General features: G+C 35.9%; 2 protein-coding genes and 1 pseudogene across 2 annotated transcripts; 1 reads left to right on the forward strand and 2 right to left on the reverse strand.

Annotated features, from left to right (window-relative positions):
• Nucleotides 1-4924: 4924 nt before the first annotated feature.
• LOC125194718 (transcription factor TEOSINTE BRANCHED 1-like) lies at nt 4925-5659 on the forward strand. Its single transcript, XM_048092953.1, has one exon. The coding sequence runs from the start codon at nt 4925-4927 to the stop codon at nt 5657-5659; it is 735 nt and encodes a 244-aa protein (XP_047948910.1).
• A 5577-nt stretch (nt 5660-11236) lies between these two features.
• On the reverse strand, nt 11237-13817 carry LOC125196479 (annotated as a pseudogene).
• Nucleotides 13818-16037: 2220 nt separating this feature from the next.
• On the reverse strand, nt 16038-20329 carry LOC125195929 (protein CHUP1, chloroplastic-like). Its single transcript, XM_048094218.1, has 9 exons — nt 19874-20329; nt 19685-19761; nt 18838-19590; nt 17445-18752; nt 17218-17349; nt 16876-17057; nt 16629-16740; nt 16364-16507; nt 16038-16275 (listed from the first exon to the last, which is right to left on the reverse strand). Exons 1-9 carry the CDS (start codon nt 19977-19979, stop codon nt 16180-16182), a joined length of 2910 nt encoding a protein of 969 aa, XP_047950175.1. The 5' UTR covers nt 19980-20329; the 3' UTR covers nt 16038-16179.
• Nucleotides 20330-21794: the final 1465 nt, after the last annotated feature.

Raw genomic sequence — 21794 nt, forward strand, 5'->3', positions numbered from 1 at the left:
GATATGCAAAAATTAGACCTTGCAAAATAATTTAATATAAAACAATGCATGCATCCTATTTGTGTGTGCTCAAATTATCCTTCTAACATTTCGTCAAAAATAATATAAAGTCCTCGTATTTTTTTCCGATTTAATATATATCCAAGAAAACTGCCTAACACTATTTAATTAAACCCAATACTATTTAAACTGGCCCAATAATTAACTAAGTAATACTCAACTATTTAATTAAGGAGGCCCAAAAATTAAAAGAAGTAAGGTGGCCCAAAACTTGTAAGGAAAATAAATGGACCAAGCCAGAACTACTCCAAAATATACTCCCTGCCGTCACTATCCATTTCTCTCTTTCATCATTCTCAAAAAATTCTCAAAACAGCAATTTATCTTACAATTCACAAAACAGAAACAGTCTACCCATCTCCCTCTCCTTTTCAAATCTGCACTCCTCACAACCATAGGGACACACAATCGGATCTCTCTCCTTTTAACACCAGCGGCTGCCTCTCCGTCAAAGACCACAGCGGCGCCACTGCCTCAGGCCGCCGTTGTCCGCCACCGCTCCAGGCGGTCAGCTCCTCCGTCGGCAGCGCCGATTCCCACAACCGGTAAGTTCCTCTCCCTTTTTCCCCAATCCAAATCTTTTATTAAGTTCTCTAATGGATCGATTCAAAAATTAATTGGGTAGACAAAGGATTTTCAGGAATTGAGCTCGAAGGTAAATAGAAGGCTACTAAAAGCATTAAAGATTGAAACTTTATCAAAACACAACATTCAACAGTTTCAAGAAATTCAAGGATGAACTAAATTCTCATGGATGTACTACCGTGAGTGATATGCAGTGGAATTTAGGAAGAGAAATATACCTTTGATGCAAAGAGTTGCAGGAAAACAATTTGAAGGACTCTCGGCTCTCTTACTCTTAACTATTTCTTCTCAACTGTGATTTCAAGAATTTATATTATGGAATCAAGATATGGAAGTTCCTATTCATGTAATTGAAGAGAAATTGCCTTTGTGAAAGAAAGAAAATACGGCAGAATGGATGTTGAAATCACAGTGTTCTCTGTGCCTCTCTTTTTCTTTTGTTTTGAAGGAATGAGAAAACTGCATTGTGCAGTTGAAACAAATATACGGGGTTACAGATTTTGCTTGGAGATTTTTCAGGGATGTAGGGATGTTGGTGAAACCGTGTGATGTTGGGAGGTGAAAAGATTTGAAGTAAAATTGGGCTGCAAAATAGAATAAGGAAGAATTGGTTTTGGGCTTCACAAAAGACTTCATTAATTTGAACGATCAGGCTAGATATAGTAGGCCCAATTATTGGATTTAATTCCAAATACTTGTAAACGAAATTTCTACTTTCTCATTAACGATACTCATCGCACATATCAATTTCTTATCCAACACGATTCGACAATATCAACCGAACATTCACAAAATTCCACTTTCATTGGCACTCCAAACAAAACAAGGGCGGTATTTTACTAAGGTCTATCACTCGCTCGTTCACAAAATAAAAATCTTAACGTAAAGAGGTAATAATAAAAGCGGGTGTTACAGTTGCAGTTGTAGGAGGTGGTGACATAAATTTATCCTAAATTTAACGAACATACGATTTAATATAATGAAGAATATACATCGCTAATAAAATGAAATTATTTGATCATCCCTTTTATTAAAACATTTTATTATTTCTTCTTGATTGGGTCAATTCGCAAATCATAAGTTAACGTAAGCCCAAAACTCACTTAGTGGGCCGAACTCGATCTGTATGCTTCACTTTCAACTTTTAATTTAAACTGAGGGCTGAGGCCATAATTAAATAGTGGAGCTTGTTTCAAAAAAAAAAACAAAAAAAAAAAATAGTACTCTGATAAATCACTACTATCGAATCAAAAAAAAAGTTTATCATTAGTGATGTTTTAGAGTTTAATACTATGATTGTATTTTATTAATTAAGTGATGGGGTGGTTGAAGGACATGTTGAATATCTAGCTCAATCGATCGTCTTTCTCACACATGGGTGATTAAATTGGAGATCAAACTTGTGATTATACTATATATTAAGCGCGATTGTGATTTAACCAGAGTTCAAACCATGTTTCTGACTTTCGCTTGAACTTGGTTGGGTACTTATTGATTCAATAACTAGAATTACTGTTTTGGAGACTAACGATGACATATATGTAACTCAGAGAAAGAACAATTTGGTTGATGTGGTAGGCAATTCCTTTCCTTATCAGATTGTGACATTGAAAAAAATTCTTTTGGAACGAGAAATTCAGCCAGCATTAAGCCAACATCGAGTCAATGCAGTAAAGATTCTTCGTGTTGCTACCTAGATGGTGACAGTTATAGAATGTCTATTAAGAAAATAAGTACTGTATAAATTAAGATAGAGAATACTATTTCATGATCATGACAAAAATCTGAATTTGATTCATGGTTATATTTAAGTTTACATTGCTAGTTAAATGATGCCGTTCGAGCTTGGAAAAAAGTCAACAGTCTTGGAATGATTTATAATTCGTATTGGATTGGCGAAATAGCCATTTTATTGGGGTTTTTTTTGGATTTTATATTAATTTCCTTATTTTCACTTCAAGTTTCTAAGACTTCTAGATCATTTATAAACAATGAAACTTTGATATTATTAATTAATTTAATTTTTTTTAAAATATGATTTCTTTGATAAATCTATTATTAATTATAGCACATTTACATAATTAAAGATATATGTAAGTAAAGGTAATATGATCGGTCAACAAGAATGACTCTTATATAGACTTATTAAACACAAAAAGAATGAAAATATGAAAAATATAGCTAGGCTTGAAGTTGAAGTTAAAATTCCTAGGTAATAAATAAATTGATGTTCATAGTATGTTAATTAGTTTTTGGTGTTATACTCTCCCCAAAAGGCATGAATTAATCTTTATTAATTCATCTATAAAAAGTGTGAATTTTATAATTTTGAAATAGTTAAACACATTACTCTTACGCATCATTATATTTAAAACTTAAACTATTACATTACATTACTAACCACTTACATTACCATTTATCTCTCTCTTACTTTACTAATTATACATTAAACTAATATCGAATCAAATGTTCATATTACTTTTCAAGGAAGGCATAATTGTAACTGTGCCGTGAAATATAAAATCCAGCCACTTAATTAATTGATCAAAAAAGGAATGTGGAAACAATTAATTGGAAATAGGTTCAGTTGCAGATTCTCCTAAACTTTGGAATTCCTATAGTCCTAAAAGATATTCGACTCCCCTTCTCTCTCAATCTATCTCTATCTAACTCCTGTTACTGATTAGGCTGTGGTGGAAGTAAACATGGTGGGAGGTAGGGTTTCAGATCGACTTTAGCAGTGAAAGAGACATGTAGTCATACAGTCAAAGAAACATGGCCTTCAATGGAAATAAAGCAGTTTTAAATACAGCTCCAAATAATTGCCCTACCCATAACACCTACCTACATGTCTAACAACAATTGTATATCACAAAATAAAATAAAGACATTGGTATTAATCTTGGGTAAGCTAATTATTGCTGCCTTAAACTCCTAAGATCAGCCTTATCCCCACCTGCTCTAGAGGTGCCCATGGTTCAGGAACCGGCGGTTACGGTTCGGAACCGCCGGTTCCGCGAGGGTGTTTCGCGGTTACGGTTCCGGTTTCAAAACCGCCGGTTTCGGTTTCGGTTCCGAACCGTCGGTTTTTTGCAGTTCCGGTCTGAAACCATCCGGAACCGACGGTTGCGGCACAGTTTGGGTTCGAAATTTTTTGAACCTGAACCGAACCACGATTCAAAAATTGACGGTTTCGGTTCGAGTAAATTCTCACGGTTTCGGTTCGGAAGGTTACAGTTTCGGTTTTAACCGCCGGATCGGTAAACCTTGGGCAGGTCTAACCCGCTCAAGTGTGAGTTGATCACATTATACAATTGGACATACCTCTCTTTCTCCAATTTAGTTTATGAAGAAACTCCACATGTTAAGAGTGAAATGATGAAGGATCCAAGAATTAGTTTATATCCAGAAAACCTTTAAGATATAGTATCATTGTTCACACTATTTAAGGAATCGGGGAATCAATAAAGACAAAAGATAAAAAAAAAAGATAGGGTCATAAATACTAGTAGTACAATTAATAATATTTGACAATGTACCTATATATGCACCAATAATATGGCAATAGGCATCGCTTTCTTTAGTTAAAATCCCAGCCGGCCAAGGCTGACATTAAATTGTACAGCATATATGATCTAAACACTCTACAGGAACATTAGAATTTTGCAAAAAATATATGATCTGCACATGTAAATTTAGAGATGTATCAAACAACGGACGGATTACCTATGTTGTTGGCAAATCTGGTGCCTAAACATCGTACCACCAGCCATCGATGATCCGTTGTTAATACAATCTACGGATAATCCATTGGACATTAACGAATACTAGTTGTACGTTGCCAATTTGCGCTTTTCCAAGAAAAATAAAAAACAAATATATCCACCGTTTACAGAGCTCATATCAGATATTTTGCCTCCCAACAAAAAGGTTTCGAGAATCAACAGCCTTAAAATTACATGAGAGAGAAATCTTGCGAATATCATCAGAAAACAATATGTAAGTTATTGAAAAGAATTAGGTTTTCTTATGATGGCCAAATTTGTAACTAGCTAATCTATTTAACTTGTAATTAAGCGTAACAGTAAACTATAATTAACAAGATATTTCATACAGCAAATTGAGCCCACCATCCCTTACCTAGTCTCGTACATCATACTTTAGCCACGCTCTTGCCCTAACAACCACAAAAGTTGCACTACCACTTCTCTCTATCTATTGCTCTAATGAGTATGCATTCTCCACTTGACACCCAAAACAAGTAGCCAATTTCGCAACAATGTTACCATCGGGAGATAACCCTCTAATCAAAAAGCCTCCTTTTCAGCTTCACGATCAAATTCAAAACCCTATAATCGATGAATCCCCATTTTTCTCCAACTTCCCCTCCCCATTCTTCGATGAACACCAACTCATCTTCCCGGACTTCCACTCCAATTCCAATTCCAATTCCAAACCCCCCCTGCCATCATCAGATCATCACCCCCCAAAACCTAAACAGAAGCAAGCAGTCCCGAGGAAGAGGACCGGAAAGAAAGACCGGCACAGCAAGATTTGCACTGCGAAAGGGATCCGAGACAGGAGAATGAGGCTCTCCCTTCAAGTCGCGAGGAAATTCTTCGATCTCCAAGACATGCTGGGCTACGACAAAGCGAGCAAAACCATCGAGTGGCTTTTCAGCAAATCCAACAAGGCGATGAAGGACCTCACCAACACCAAGGATGGTAAGTTCGCGTCGGAATCCGGGGAGAACTGCTCGAACAATGCAAAGGCGAAAGCGCAGTGCAGAACAGAGGAGAAGGTGATGGTAAAGCGGGTCGAATCGAGCCCTAATCAGAATGTTTTAGACAAATTAGGGTCTTCGAGCAGCAGTCCTCCATTAGATCGAGAAAGGGTTTGTGTAGCGGACGATGTCGGAACAATCGAGAAGCTTCTGGGGAATTCCACTTCTGATCATTACAACTGCTCTACTTTCATGGGATTTCTTGGAAACTGGGACCTGCTTGAGCAATGATCAGATCACAGACTAAATTAAGCAGGTAATTATCCCACCTCAATTTATTCACCCACCACCCCACATTTTCTACTATTTATTGGATATGTACCTATTAAAAAATATTTATGGCTCAATTTGACTGTTTGTAAATTAAATCCCTTGAAAAGCATGTAATAATCTTCTAGTACTGCTTATTGTACTAATTATCTTAATAATAATCGAATTATTCCAGTATCAATCATCAACTCAGCATCTTGTTATATCTATCTAACTGCTAATTTTTAGTAATACTAATGTGAGAGCATACTTAACACAATGTGTGTGTCTTGAAATGGCTGTGGAATCGGAAATTAATCTACTCTTTTGTGTGTGTTTTATCTGAGTGTTTAAGTCATCATGTGTTTGTTTAGATTGTAGGAATAAGAATATGATTCTGATAATAAACTTGGAAGCTAGCTAGTACTTAAATTAAATTCAATATGCGTGACGACATCAAGCTCAAAATCACAATGTGGCCAAAGTAAGTAAATACTAGCTTATACTTTTTGAAGGCATAAATTTCAAGCTATTACCTCATATGGTTTATAAGGTGGTAGTTTTCAAAAATCAAAAGAATGTTAGACGGATCATGAAATCTTGCGATAATATTGTGGTGGAACATAAATTTAAGTAATAACAAACTTATAATGAACTTCATATTTCCAAATTATGCATGATGATGTCATTGTGTTTAAATCTCAGAATTTCCTATAATGAACTGCAAATAAAGTTGTAATGAACTCCACATTATTTTATAATGATGTGTTTGGCGTTTAGCGTTTAAAACTAATTTGGTACATAATACAACCCTACATGCATATATAAACTCTTGAAAATTTAGTACCTTGGGGCTGGGAAGCATGATATATGAATCCTTTTCATCTTCAAAGATGGATTTTCAAAACTACCTTAATTTGCTTCTAGTGCTAGCTTTCCTGTAAATTAAATCAGTTTGCTAATTTGGTATTTATATACTGGTATATAGTGACATTGTTGTGTTGTATACATAAATAACTGGCAATAAAGTTCAGTTATTCAGATGAGCAACCGGAATTCACGGATCGTAAAAGCTATATACTGTATAATGCATGTAAGTAATTAAATACTATGACTATTTGTGGTAGACAAGGGATTTATCATACATTTCATTAATGGTCTGCCAATTTAGGGGAGTACTTAACCTTTAACCAATTAACCTAGGCTATATCCATCCACGCCCTTATTGAAGACCACAGAGAGATGATAAGTTCACTTTGTCATATGTATGTCACTATCAGTATGTACAGTTCTGTATAGTCCATATAGGTAATGCTCCAATTAAGGTTCAATCAAATTTACTATATTAAAAGCTTCTATTTATATTTCAGAAGTGCGTCGCAACCTCCGTTATTTTTTCCGAAAAAAAGCCCTCACTAAATATTACTCCTACGTACTACTACATAAGTTTAGTGCTTTAGCCTTTAGTTGTGTACTTATTTCAGTATGTACTACTATCATTAAAATTGTTGAAAAGACTGTCATCGACTCATATGTTGGTTAGTGTGGTTTCCTAAGTTAATTTATTAACGAATAGTAACCAAAATAATTACTCCATATTTGCTTGTCACCGAATTAAGTGCAATCTATTCTACTACTATATGTTATCTTGTGTGGTTTGTATCATAACTCATATATATAACCGTCATTCATATTGATCGAATTCACCTAAATCACATCTATGCATATACTTAATTAATTAATAATAATAGTTATAATAATAATAATAATAACTAAATTTACCAAGCGCTATATTTTAAACATTTAAATCTAGCCATAAATAAGAAACTTTACTAGTCGGTAGATTTTAACATGAATGCAAGATTTTACTTAATTATGTAAATAAATTGAAGCTAGGGAGTCGGCCCAAAACAGGCGTTTGAAAGATTTTGTTCATCAATAGCAGAATTTAAAGTTTCAACTACATATGTATTTCTGATATTCAATGAGATTTATATCCATTTATTATATTGGCTTACCACACTCCTGATCAAAATTCATGTCTTAGGTGTGTCTATACTATGTTCTTTTTATCCAAGAATTTAAATATACATATATAAATACCCAATCCACTCTACAAATCTTGACTCCAAACAGAGGTGCTGAAAATGACCTTTGATGTATTGGGGTTATCGACTATATTCACAAAAGTTTTGGAAATGTTCAAATATATATAATAAATAAATGCAGACAAAATAATGCATGGTACATGGGATAAAACGAGGAATGAAGATTCTACAATAGTATCCGACAGTTCTGTGCTGCAATCATTTTGCATACATACATACACACACATATATATATCTACGCATCAAAAATGAAACCTAGCTTATAAAAATGAAAAGTTAATTCGATTTCAGCATCTTATAACATAGCTGCACTTAGCAAGAATTAAATACTCCACGATACTTTGCCTATCTAGCTAATCATGCTTTTAATTGTAAGAGAGAGTTTTGTCGAATAAAATCACATAAACGTACGATGGACTGCATCAATATATAATTATGGTTTATCGGTCCTTTTCAATTGGACTGGAAAATCCAACCCTACTTCCCAATCCCATAAATCTTTGGATGGAAAAAGTTGAATCATTGAAATTACTTTTGTATTTTTCTGCTGCGGCAATTAATGTAGTCGACCACAACTTGGCATGTAATTAACATTTAACATAAATAGAAATAAAAATAAAGATTTATATTCAGATTCACCTTAAAATTGATATTAAATGGTGTTCAATGCTGAAAGTAGTGGGGCACCAATTAAGATGATGGGAAGAGGGGACAGTAGTTATTTGGATAATAAGGAGTGTGTTAATGCAGTCAGTCATTATTATCTTTAAAATTTTCATTTTCATCTAGAGAGTCTTATACAATTGTCCTTTCAGATTAACAAAAAGGATCATAGTTGGATTATTGTATTGAACGATTTTGTGGGTTCCGAGTCTCGGATTTAGATGGTTCTGTTTTTAGTTGCCTCTTTTTGGTACTTTATTTGGTGGAGGGAGATGTATTGGTCGTGGTTTTGTCGTTTACTTCTTGACCATTTGTCCATCTTGTTAATTTAGATAGCGTGTATTGGTGATCTGTTGTTCGTTTTTTAGTTTTATTGAACTTCGTACTTTTGATGCTCACTACCTTTAGTGGTTAGAGCCTTTTTATCCAATTAAAATTATTACATTAGAAAATTACTAATTCGATCTTCAACTCTTCACCCAAGTTAGCACACATAAAACTAAAATATATATACAAGATTTACCTTAACCATTAATTGATATATAGGAATGTGAATACTATATATAATTATAAATTAACTCGAAGCCCTAAGCTTAAAATGCCAAATTAAACTAGAATTCTTGAATGACGTATGCAAGTGTTTATATATAAACAAAACATGTCTCAAAGGAAAAAAAAAATTTAACTGACCAGCCATAGAAATCATAATGATCCAAATAAATAACATTGAAAAAAAATACAGTACCTTTTGAATTAGGAAGATGAATATTGAATCATTCACAACTTCATAGGGTGGTCTCCAACTGAATGCAAATCGTGAAAAGTTTTTATCCCTGTGAATATAGCAGAAAATGTAAAGATATTGGCAGATAAATTGGGAAGTAGAAATCCTCATATCCTGCGATTTTGTCAAACACACAGAGCAAAAGCATGCGCATGGGAGAAAAAGAGGGCCCTAAACTGAAACAAGAATAATTTTACTAAATTTGTCTGTTTATGTAAGCTGTTTAAAGTGGAATCTGTGTCCAATAATAGCTATCAAAAATCAAGATTATAAAATCAGCCTAAAGATTTTTGCACACACATATACACATGTGTAGCTATATCAGCCATATTTTTGTGTACTTGATCATCATACCAAAAAAAGTAGATGGGCCACAATTATGCAGCTACTAGCAATTACTACTTTATCCTTGGAGAAAGAAAAGATTTAGCTGAAAAAGTAATTAAAAGCCTATAACTTACTACTAGAATAAAGTAAATCTTCTACTTTAAAAATGGCATATGATATACTAATGCAGTAGTTGATGTGTAGGATTGCGTGGTGAGGGAGAAATGTTAGGTAGCTAAGATTACGCTTCAAATTTCATGTATATCCATGTGATAGCACCTATGTTTTGAAAAAGGGGTGCATTTTCTGTTTTGTAAGAATTTAAGGAAATATCTTTATTTTTATTGATTAGGAGTACATGCTTTTGGTAATTTTGCTATGTACATCAGCCATGATTAATTTCCTGGAGGGTCCTTTTTCCTTAATTGTGATAGTGAACTACTCCCTCCGTTTCATAGTAATAGAGTCATTTTGCCATTTTAGTACGTTCCATAGTAATAGAGTCATTGCCCTTTTTAGTAAAAGTCAACACATTTTTCCACACCTAATTTATTCTCTCTTACTTTATTCTCTCTTCATCTCTCTCCCTTTTTCATTTTTCACTTTATTCTCTCTTTACTTAACTTACCTAACACAATTTATCTTAATCTCTGTGCCGAAAAGAAACATCTCCATTAATATGGAACAGAGGGAGTACATAGTAGTACTAGTACTTGTTGCAAATCTAGTGCATAGGAAATTAGGAATAAGTTCTGTAGAATTCTAGTAGGAGTATTGTATCTAAGATAAAGATAATGAATAACTACTATACCTAACTTTGCCGTTTGCACGTCTACGATCCCTAATTCAAAATATCATTTGTTGTCCATCATTGTATATTTTTGGTCCTCTTTACATATTTTTCAATGATTTTAGATATAAATACCCCATGCCATAGAGGTCATTTGTGTACTTTTCTTTACTCACTCATTTTGTCTCTTACTTTTTCCGCTGGCAAAATGAGTAGGATAAAGAACAGTATATGAATGTTCTTCATGGGGTATTTAAATCTGAAAAAGGTGTAAAATGACAAAAAAAAAGTACAAATATTAAAGTGGATAAACCGCAAATCATATCATTTCAAAGTTCAAATACGCAGCAAACGATAAAGTCCAGAAACCATTTTAATAATTCACTCTTTAAAGTGTCTAGAATATAGAAGTGCAAGTAATATTTTGAGGTATAAGTGTAAACCACAAAAGCAAAATTTGGAATTTTATAGGCAGTCCTAAATGATGTCCAAAATAGAGTAGGACTTTGATCTATAAGCAACGAAATTTAAGATTCAAATCACATAACTTCATCTTTCACGACACAAAGAATAACTATCTACGGATTATATTATAATTCAAAGTTTTGGATAATCACCATCACTACCTAGCTTCATACTCTGCCGGTAGCCTATTGTGTTTTTTCAGTTTTGACACTTCACTTTTTATTCTTTTTTCCTTTTTCTAATTTCATATTTCATACACTTTTCTTTTGTTTTCCACTTCATTTTACAGTCTCAATAACTTGTAATTACATATTTCGGATCATACACTTTGAAGTCCTTAAAAGTTCCAAAAACGAAGATATATAACTGCGAATTCGGGCTCAATGCAATTTATAACGTACAAAAATACAAAGAAAGAGTGGTTTAAAGGTCAAAGAAACTTAGGCTCATTGGTGATACACAATATTTACAAATTGGGATTGCAAATTAGCAAATGGCGAGTTACTAATATTACACAATATTTACAACTGGGATTGCAAATTAGCAAATGGCGAGTTACTGATATACCAGTGGTTACAGGCGAGATAGTTGTTTATCACCTTAGGATCTCATGGATTTTCGAGATGGGGCAGAATGACGAGCCCATGACGATGGCTTGACTCCTCCAGCTAACAGCTTGATGCAGTGGTGGCATTTATTTTTCTCCTTGTAGCTTCTAGCTCTAACCGTCTTTTCTCAGAGGCAGAAGAAGATGATCCAGAAAATATCGAGGCTGCTTGAATTAGCGCCCTCTTGTCTTTTCTATTCTTCTCAAACTTTTTAGCAAATTTAATACGCTTAGCAGATGCTGCATCCTCTTCTGAGCTTGGGAGAAGTCTTAACCCAAATCCTGATTTCCTAGCGCTAGCTTCTTCTTCAGCTACCCTTTTCTTCTGATTCCTATGCGTCACCCGCAGCGATTTGTTCAGTGCATAATCATCTAAATGCCTGGAGTCTGATATTCGCAGCAGGTGTACCAATACAGGCTCAGCTTCTTTCTTCTTCTTCATATCTCCTTCCTGATGTTCAAGCCGCTTAAAAGGATCCGCAAGTTTACTCTTATCTAAAAATAAAATGTAAAGATTAGTTTAAGGGGAACAAAATAAAAATCCAGGTGTATTTGTTTGTATACATATGCAACACTCACCATCATCTACAGGGAGTGCCAAGGTCTCAGCATCTTCGGCATCATATTCCTCAACCTTTTGTCTGGCTCCACTCATAATCACATAAGCGCAATTTTGTGGATCAGTTTGAATAACAATCTCATGTTTGCAGCAAGGTGCCTTCATACTAAAGCTCCATATCTGCAGAAAAAAGAAGGTATTTGTAACCAGCTGAGCTGATAATTTTATGAATGAGTTCAGTATCCAGTTCGAGGCAAACAAAATACCTTCGTAGAGTAGTAATTCCCCACTTGCTTTTTCTCTGAATTGAACCTTACACCCTTTGCAATCATAGACTCACAGCCACCACACCAAATATTATAAGGCATCTCAAACCTGTGAAAATTAAGGCAAATGATAAACATGTATTCAAATCTCAAAATATAAAGATGGCATTAGCTTATGGAGTATAAATCAGTATTATCTTCACAAACGCCTGGTGCTCCTTCAGCAAGTAATTATAATCATTTATTGAATTGTTTTACAAACAGTCATGATAACTGTTAACACTACAGCCAAATTATTCCTCATCACAGGAATTTGAAGGAAACCATGCCTTTTGTTTGTGAATACTAGACTACATATTGGGATTACACTTGTACTCCAAAACTCAAAATATCCTCCCTATCACCAGAATTGCAGTCAGAAATCATGAAGAAAAATAATCAGATATGGAGTATCAAAAAGTCATTATTATTGCTCAAAATATTCATGAATATATATATATAAGTTGAAAACATGTTCTTTGGAGAAGCAATGATAGCAGCATATAACCTGGTGTCCATTGTCCAAAAGACTTATTGTCATATTACTGAATCAAACTGGACTGGGCATTCGACCACAACTTACATTACTATCATATAATGTCAAAGCCATATCTAGTCCTAATCTTAACATCACTTCCCTCTGTCAGTAAAGCACCCTGAATCCAATAAACATGCTTTTCACATTTGACAGTCAAGGGGTAACAGAGGTTCACTAAATATAATCTAGCATGGTTCAGTACCTTATAATCAAGATGCCTTGATCTATTTTTCTTGCTCTCTCCCTCAGAGCATGCTGACCATTGAACTTGTTTAACCCACCCTGCAAACAAATGCAACAAAAGATTATTAGCATATAAATAAACACAATCCTTGTAAAAATGCAAGTGAGGAAGTTAAAGCAGAAACACACCTTCTTCGGCTCCCATTCTGGTGGGTAGTAATAGTTATCTGCCCGAGCTGCTGCAAGCGTCAACTGCAGGAACCGAAATATACTATTAATAACTCGAAAAACAAACTTTTCATTACAATAAAAAAGCATGAAGCATCAATTAAGAAATTTTTACAATACATTGATTAAACCTAAAATGTGAAGAAGCCCCTCCCTTTATATAATACTACTCCTTATAAACTGTTGTACCCAAGGGGAAAACAAAAAATCACCTTTCCTATGAATATACGAACAATTGAATTTTAAAGCTCGGAAAAATACGTTGATGTCGAAGACCTAACTAGAATCACTGTACAAGAAATTAAGAACTGCAGCTGATGCCGCATGATAAATACAGTCTTCCAATCAACCAAACAAGCTCAATTTCGCATAGAACAATCAAATACGTTCCCGATTCCCGTAAAATGCTGTTGTTAAACTCATGAGTCGATCACAAAACAGTTTCAAAGCCTAAACCCTCAAAAATCATATGTGAGAAAAGCAACAGAGAGAGTATTCCATACCATATTGCGATTTGGTTGTCTTGCGCAATGAATTTGATGATTACGGCCAAGCCTTTAAAATTGTGAATCAAGGATTTTTCCTCTCCTATAACTTTTTACTACAGGTAAATTCGGTTTACGGCGTCGTTTTATAATTTTGGACTTTGCGCGTTTTGGCGCCAGGCCCATTGGGCCTTCAATTTTTAAATAATATTCAAAAGCCCAACCCACTCCTATTTTATGATGTTATTGAAATTTAAAATGATGCGTTATTTGTGTTTTATGAATAAAGTATACTTTTAAGTTTTAAATATAACATCTCACACCCATGACCCATTTGATATTATCTCAAAAAATTTTGACAAGTTTGATTCGATTTTTAAAATTAATGAGTTAATAACGATGAATGACATCAACAATTAGGTTGTAAGAATTATCCACCTCATAATTGAGGTGGAAAAGTAGGCAAAAATTACTATTATTAAGAATTTTAGGGGGCCCATGACATACGCACAAACGTAATCGCGAACTTTTCATGATTTTTTCTTATGATTGTACAATATAATTATGATCCAAAGAATAAAGATGATCTAGAGGGATTGTGTGTGTGTGTGAGTGAGAGAGATATGACCATCAATATTCATGTTGTTATTCTTCTTCGTCAAACTTCACCTTCACCTTTTTCTTTTTCTTCCAATAATGATAATGATTTTTCTTCACCTTTCTCAAACTGTTCATCCATTTATTGCTCTATGAAATATGTCAATGATACTTGTCGGCACATAAAATCTTAGTGTTATAAAATTAGGTGCATACCTATCTTATGAAATACTGTACATTTTATGCACTTAATCATTTTATGAAATAATTCAGCTTAATATACAAATCGTGACATTATTTTCTCTGGCCTTGGATAATTGGATTCTCGTTTCCTAATTTATTTAATGGGATTTGACCGAGAGCCTAGCTATGGAAGCAATTTTTTAATTTATTTCCTCACAAAAAGTGAATTTGACTTCCATATATACTCCCTACTTTCAAGATATGAATAGTAACATTGAATTCTAAAACATAATTAATCAAAGAGAATATAATTAAGGAGTTGACAATAACATAATGACCATTTTTCAACTTTCTTGAATTCTAAGCAACATTTATTGAAAACTGCCCCACCTCCCCCCCCCCCTAATTCTCTCTAATGCCTCATTAAACTCCATTATTAACTAGCTTAATTCTCACATGTAAGCAAGTACAAAAAACCTATAAATTCCCACCCTATTCTCCATAAGATTCAAGCTGTCAACCGTTGAAAATTTCCCATTCCCACTATACAAAATTTGCCCTCATTATTCTCCTTATTCCATTGCTCCATGCTTCCTCTTCAAACCCTTCTCCTCCTTCACCAACTAAACTCTCCACATTATTATGATTATGAAAATCCATCTCCTTCTATACTCCCTTTGCTTCTCCCTCTTCCTCTTCTTGGTTCTCTCTCATGAATTCCACCACCTCGAGAGGCCCATGCCGGCGCCCGGATCACTCTCTCATCGCAGAGCACTAGCTAGCCACAAATTTGATTTCACTCCATTCCTCAAACGCCACCCGCGGGAAGGACCACCCCCGGCCGGTGACGGAGGCAAAATCGACCCACGTTATGGGGTCGAGAAGCGATTGGTACCAACCGGTCCCAACCCGTTGCACCATTAGTTAGCTCGAGCTTGAAGATATTCGGTATGGTTACACTGTTAGTGTGATATGTTACCAAATTAATTCTTGGTAATCACAAAATATACTTGAATTATTTTGAATTATCGTCGAAGTGTTGTACATTTGTATGATGATGAGAAATAAGCTTAGAATTCAAAGTTTACATAAGATACATTTTGATATTTCTTTTAGTTTCGTTAGAATATGGGGTCGATACACATTGTAAGGCATATATTTGGAATTTGATGAATAAAGTTTTATGGGCATTTTAACCGCCGTTATGTATGTAAGTATGTAACGGTGAATGAAATTTTAATTAATGGGGTGTTTTCTTAATTTAGATAGCTCATGAATATTGGTTTAATTAATTTTGTTTGGTCAAAATATTTAGGAGCACATACTACAATTAATAGTACTAATATTCATATTGGCGTGTGTAACGCACGTGATGAGCTGGCTAATTAGACGTGTATTCGGTTGGCCCTTAAAAATCTTTTTTGAAAGAAGTCCATTTTAATCTAGTTCACATAATATCATTACTAAATCCTAAACTTTAGATTTTTTTTTTTTACTTTTTTCATATAAGGATGAAACAAGCTAGGAAGCAGGAAGGGTATTGTTATAATTTTATTATATAACTGATCTAAGTAAAAGAAATTGTTCTTACAGATGATAAAAATGTACAACTATAATGAGGACATACAAAAAAGAGCTTTCGTAAAGAATATATATATACTCCATTAAACAAAAATAAATTCATTCTTCTTGATTATTATTTGCTGTAGCAGTATTAGCACGGCTTCTCAGCTCTTCAAAAGCCTTCATGCTCTCTGCATCGAACCCTCCCGCAAACTGAAACAATTATTCGAAAGGTCATGAGCTCGAATTCCTTATTTTCCGACTATTTTTATTTTTCACCAGCATTTAAAAATGTGTATACCTGATGCACTCTGAAAGCAAACCGGACACCTTGTAGGAGTAAGAATTCCTTGTTAGGTTCCTTCTCCGGTTCATTCATTGCATCGAGCTCTGTTGCAACGCGCTTCATGTATTTTCGCGCTAGTTGAACAGACGAAAGCTTGATCTACATACATAAATGTTAATTTGTGTCATTTATCATGAAAAGCATGATAATGAACTTGAATTTATAACTGATGGTTGCATGTTTAAGCCCTATTTTGATTCTGTTTTGGGATGTTACTTACCTTGCCTACTACTCCAGAATCAAGAAGCCACTCCACTGGAATGCCAAATTCTTTATACCGGGAAACGGCCATGTCTCGTGTTCGTAGCAAGGCATAGACACCATTCTCCACTCTGTGAGAGACGAAAGTTACAAAAACTCAGCAATATAAGTTTGAAAGGCTAATGTTTTTTCTAGAGTTGCGTCGACCATTTGAACTGATTTGAGTAATCCAATTATCCGAGAGTGTCTTGCTAGAGAGAACTTACTTTTCGAGCAACTTATACATCTTCTTCAGAGCAGCATCACAAGGGAGATTCTCATCATCAGTGAATGTTCTAACGAGGCTCTCCAGTTTCCTGAGGTCCTGATACTCGAATGCTGCCTCTCTTAATGCGTCTGCTTTCCCCTCTGGCCAGTCGAAGTGCTTGAGGACTGCGCGCTCATCAACCTAGCACAGATGCGAGCACAAAAGATTCATTAACAACATCTTTTCTAATAATACACGACTCATGTACTTGTAACATGATCGATTACAACTATCATCAAAGAGAAATAATTTCCGAGCACACTCCATTTATGATTTCCCGATTATGAACAGAGCAATTTACCAAGAAGGAGAGCTCCTCGTCTAGCCAGTTTACGAATGCCAGCAAATCATCTACGTTTGTAAAAGAAGCTGCTCTGACTTCAGAAGCCAATGACTGGACAAATTCACCTTGGGTTTCCACATCAGCTTTCACCTGTTTGCAAGAGTTCGAGATTTGTTGCATTGTTAGTTTTGACAAAGGTTGAGTGATATTACTACTGAAAGAAAGAAAATGGAGTTTTAGTATACAGCTAGCAGGAAGGATGATCTGTTCTCAATCTCCCCAATCATGTTGCTTCTTGCTTCAGAGGTGTTTGATGATGTAGAGATCAAGGCGTTTGTATTCTTCGCCTCCCGTTTCATCAATGACTGGTAGAACTCGACAAGTTCAGGAGCCCGGTGAACTTTATCACCACCTGCACCCCCTCGGGTAAGACTTCCCGGTGGAGGCGGAGGGCGAGGAGGCCCACCTGGTGGAGGTGGAGGCAGAGGTGCACCCGGAGGGGGAGGTGGTGGAGGCGGCCCTCCTGGCACTCGGCTTGGAGCACTCGTGTTAGTGTCGCCCGAAGTACCTCCTGACGCCTTGGGGGGTGGTCGAGGAGTCCTTGGAGCGCGTTTCTCAATCTCTACAAGGTGCATTTTGCTGATTATTGGAGAATCGGTTTTGCTCTCACCGGACGGGTCATTTGCGCTTGCAGAGATAATAGGTTTCTCTTTTATAAGAGCAAGCTTTGGGGGCAGAGAAACAGATTTACCATCCACCCTCAAAGGGTCACCAAATTTCACAGCTCTTGCTTGCTGAGCTTTCTCCTTGATATGTTTCTCTCTCTCCAATGCGAGCTTATGCCGGTCTTTGTATGCAGGATACTTCTCATCAAGAACGCCTTCGACTGATTTGGACATCAAATGGAAAGATGACGCTACATTGTTGAGTGAATCACCAGGAGGCAATTTTGGAGTTTCAGGGGAATTGAACTCATCATTCTCTCCAGTTCCAAAGCTAGTGATGGCAATGCCATCTCCTGCATTTCTTAGCATCAGAGCTTCTAGGGGGCCTCTAGGTTTCCTGGCTGGTGATCCTCCTGCAAAAGATCGAGCAGGAGAGGAGAGCACGCTTGAGTCGTCTCTCTTTCCCCACCTCTTCAGCTTCTGCATCAAACTAGGCTTCTTGCTAAGACTGCTGAATCTGCTCGTGGAACTATCAACAGACATATTATCAAAATCCTCACTGTCAACAGAGGTATTGTCGAAGTTGCTCTCCATATCCGTGTCCCCTCCTCCACGCTCTGATCCTGCATACTCCAACATGAGCTGTTTAGCCTTCTCTTGGGATCTTGGGCTCAAACTTTTACTAAGATCGCGAGCTGACACTTTCCCGGAGGGCGTTTGGTAGTTGCGCAGCTCAAACCTTAGGCACGCGTTCACCCAACGAAGATACACAAGCTCTTCAACTTCACTGAATCTGTTCATTTGAAGCCCTTCGACTTGCTTGACGAGATCCTCGTTTGCATGCTTCATTTCATTGACCTCTTCTCTCACCTTGGCAACCATTTCTGTCTGAAACAGCACAAAACTAGATCATATCAAGAATCTTCCAGCAAAATATGCTTGTACAAATATGCAGTGTGAAAAAAAAAATTACCTCAGTAATGTTCGAAAGAGTTCTAACTTGGGATTCAGCAGAATCCAGCTTAACTATCAGTTCCCTCTTTTCATACTGCAGCTCTTTGTTCTTCCTCTTAAGCTCCATCACCTCAACCTCCAACTCCTTGACGGCTTTAAGCTTCTTGTCGAGTTCTGCACTTTGCTGCTCTTTGCTTTGAAGCCCACTAACTTGCTGCTTCAGCAACAAGAGTTGGCCTTTTGTCTGGTTGGCTTCAAGCTGAATCTGCTTCTGCAGTTCCTTTATCTTCCTCCTCGCAGTATCAAGCTCTTTCCGAGCAGCGACTCCCTGCGACAGCTCCTCTTGGAGTTTCTTCCTCTCAGCCTGCAAAGAGTTTATGGTTATGTTGAGCATGTCAATCTCCACTGTCTTGATCTTAAGCTGTTTCTGCAGCTCAGCAATGCTCGACTCTTGCTCCTTGAGTCCGTAGTACTCTAGCAGCTCCCCTTCGAGCTTCACCTCCCTCTCTTCCAACTCTTTAACCAAATCACGCAGTCTCTCCAGCTCGCTTGCATTATTCGCCATCTCACTCTCGTAAACCCTGTCTTTCTCTGCTTTGAGATTGGCGGCCGTGTCATACTTATCAGTAGGCAATGGAAAATCAATCTCCCCAGACAAAAGGCTATCAAATTCTGGCAAATACTCATCCTCAAAATCAGGAGGGCTGCTTAGAGCAGGATTTATGATGCTGTTGATCAACTTCACCTCTTCTTTATCCTCTTCCTCTTCACCCTACAAAGTTTCAAACATCTTACAAAAATGTCAAATTCACATCAACAAATCCATGAAATCAATCACATGTAGATATATATGTATCTGTAACCACCTCTTTGAAATCCCTATCTGAATACACAGCATGCTCCTTCTCTTCCTCCCCTTCATTCCATGCTTCATCATTTTCTACTGCTCAAAGCAACCAAATTTCAAAGTGAATGACACAAATTAAGCATGCAAAATCACAACAAGCCTACACAAATGAAGCTGCTTTTGATTCATTACAATACAATAAGCATACCTTTGGGTTTTTTCGAATTACCCGGTGGCCTCGAGTTCTTGTTACCAGCCTGCTTAACTGCAATTGCTGCAATAGCAGCAACAACAAAGCCTAACCTGACAATCATGTAGGTATTGTTGATGGAAAATACTGTGTTTTCCACTCATAGAATAATAAAAACAGTGCCTCAAGAAGGCTTTCCCTCATCTCCCTCCAACCCCATATCTCATGCTTCAATCCAATAATCCATACAATCACAAGGAATAAGTTTTCTTCTTTCCTAGGATGTCAAATGATAGTACAAGATATTATTTTTATTACTCAAGAGCATTATCTTCACAGAAAATGAGAAAAACTTGCTTGCAAACAAAGTTTCTGATAAATAGAAATATTCAACACAGTCTGTGGAGTAGAAGCTACAGGAGCCACCAATTTTCGAGTGGCCAATTGGCAGTTATCCTCCAAGAGGATTGCAATTCTACAAACAGGTGGTGGGTCTGACTCGCTAACCAGCAAATAACTGGAAAAAAATAAAAAAAGAAAAAAAAAAGGGTGACATTTGATATAGATTTATGGACTGAAAATGGCAACAGTAAATGAAAGATGTAAACTTGACAAGAATTAACCGACTTGTATTAATGTTGCTTCAGCTTCTTTGAGAAATCGTGGTTAGTGCAACTAAATATGAAGTTTTTGGTCCAATTTCATGTTTGTATTTTTGCAATAACTTTTTTTCATTAGATTATACAGAAATATGTTAAAATAGCATATGGTTGGAAAACTAAAAAGAGAGGAGGTAAATTTGAGTATTTGTGAAGGCTGAGAAAAGGTCGAATTGGGTGCATATGGATGGATAGAATTAGTTATCCATAACAAAAGTAGATTAGACCAAAGATCTGCGTATATTATTGGATATGCTTTTTGGCTGCATTTGTGATTATTTCATGACAAATTGAGTGCTATATAAAGCTGGCGCTCACACTAAAATCCGACCAAAATTTAATTCGTTTCTAGTGGACCCCACAATAAGCATGTGAATAAATAGAGTGGCCCATTGGGTCGACTCGAGATTAGACTGTGAGGCCGTTAAGTTATATAGTTGGGCCTTTGGCCCTACGGTTACATGGAATGTTTTTTTTATTTTTCAAAGAAATTTCAAACCGAACCAGATTATGTAGATTAATAATCCTAGGGAAGTAGAGTGATCGATAATCTACATCCTTAAAACCAACAACACGTATTTATTATGAAAAGATCAAAGATTCAACGGAAGTGTAGTAATTGGAAATCTATATCATAAATACATTTTATCCATGAGAACTGAAGCAAAAGAAATCGCTAATTCAATCCCTACATTGTGTGAGACACGGAGAAAATTATCTAACATTTCAAAACTGATTTAATAGTACTCTATTATTTTGTACTACACACATTTTTTTGTTTTTATTTATATTAGTATTAATTATATTTAGAATATATATATTGATGGTTCGAAATAAAAAAAATAGTAAATGGCACTATCAGGGTGGAAACATTGATTTAATCCAATTTCGGCAACATGATTTATTTATTCTTTAGAAGCTTTAATGAATGGCAGGACAATAACGAATTTATGAAAGCGGATTCCGAATTTGAGTCCTCTTAGTTTGTCTTGACTCAGTAAACTTTTGGGTGTTGATAAAAACATAGTTATGTACAACCCCATGACCCGTTGTGTTCGTAAACACACATTAGCTGCAGCCAAATCTCTAATTCAAACAAAACACACTAATTGCCAAATTCGTTCGTGCGTTGTGTCATGTTTTATCTGCGACAACGTTGTTGTTACCGTTACACAAGCTCTTGGCATCAAAATCTGATACTATTAATTTGAATTAAAATTACTCTAGTTAGGCAGCGGCAGATGCCTTTCTACAATGCAAAATCCATCGACAAAATTCAC

Source organism: Salvia hispanica, chromosome 6, assembly GCF_023119035.1.
Source record: "Salvia hispanica cultivar TCC Black 2014 chromosome 6, UniMelb_Shisp_WGS_1.0, whole genome shotgun sequence".
In the NCBI taxonomy this organism is placed as follows: domain Eukaryota; kingdom Viridiplantae; phylum Streptophyta; class Magnoliopsida; order Lamiales; family Lamiaceae; genus Salvia; species Salvia hispanica.

Bases quoted from the DNA above. Each gene is read 5' to 3' on its own strand.
- LOC125194718 (XM_048092953.1), top strand. From the start codon at position 4,925: ATGTTACCATCGGGAGATAACCCTCTAATCAAAAAGCCTCCTTTTCAG.
- LOC125195929 (XM_048094218.1), bottom strand. From the start codon at position 19,979: ATGATTGTCAGGTTAGGCTTTGTTGTTGCTGCTATTGCAGCAATTGCA. The intron at 17,058-17,217 runs GTAAATTGCTCT...CATCTGTGCTAG, and splicing joins ACGAGGAGCTCTCCTTCTTG to GTTGATGAGCGCGCAGTCCT. The intron at 16,276-16,363 runs GTATACACATTT...TAATTGTTTCAG, and splicing joins TTGCTTTCAGAGTGCATCAG to TTTGCGGGAGGGTTCGATGC.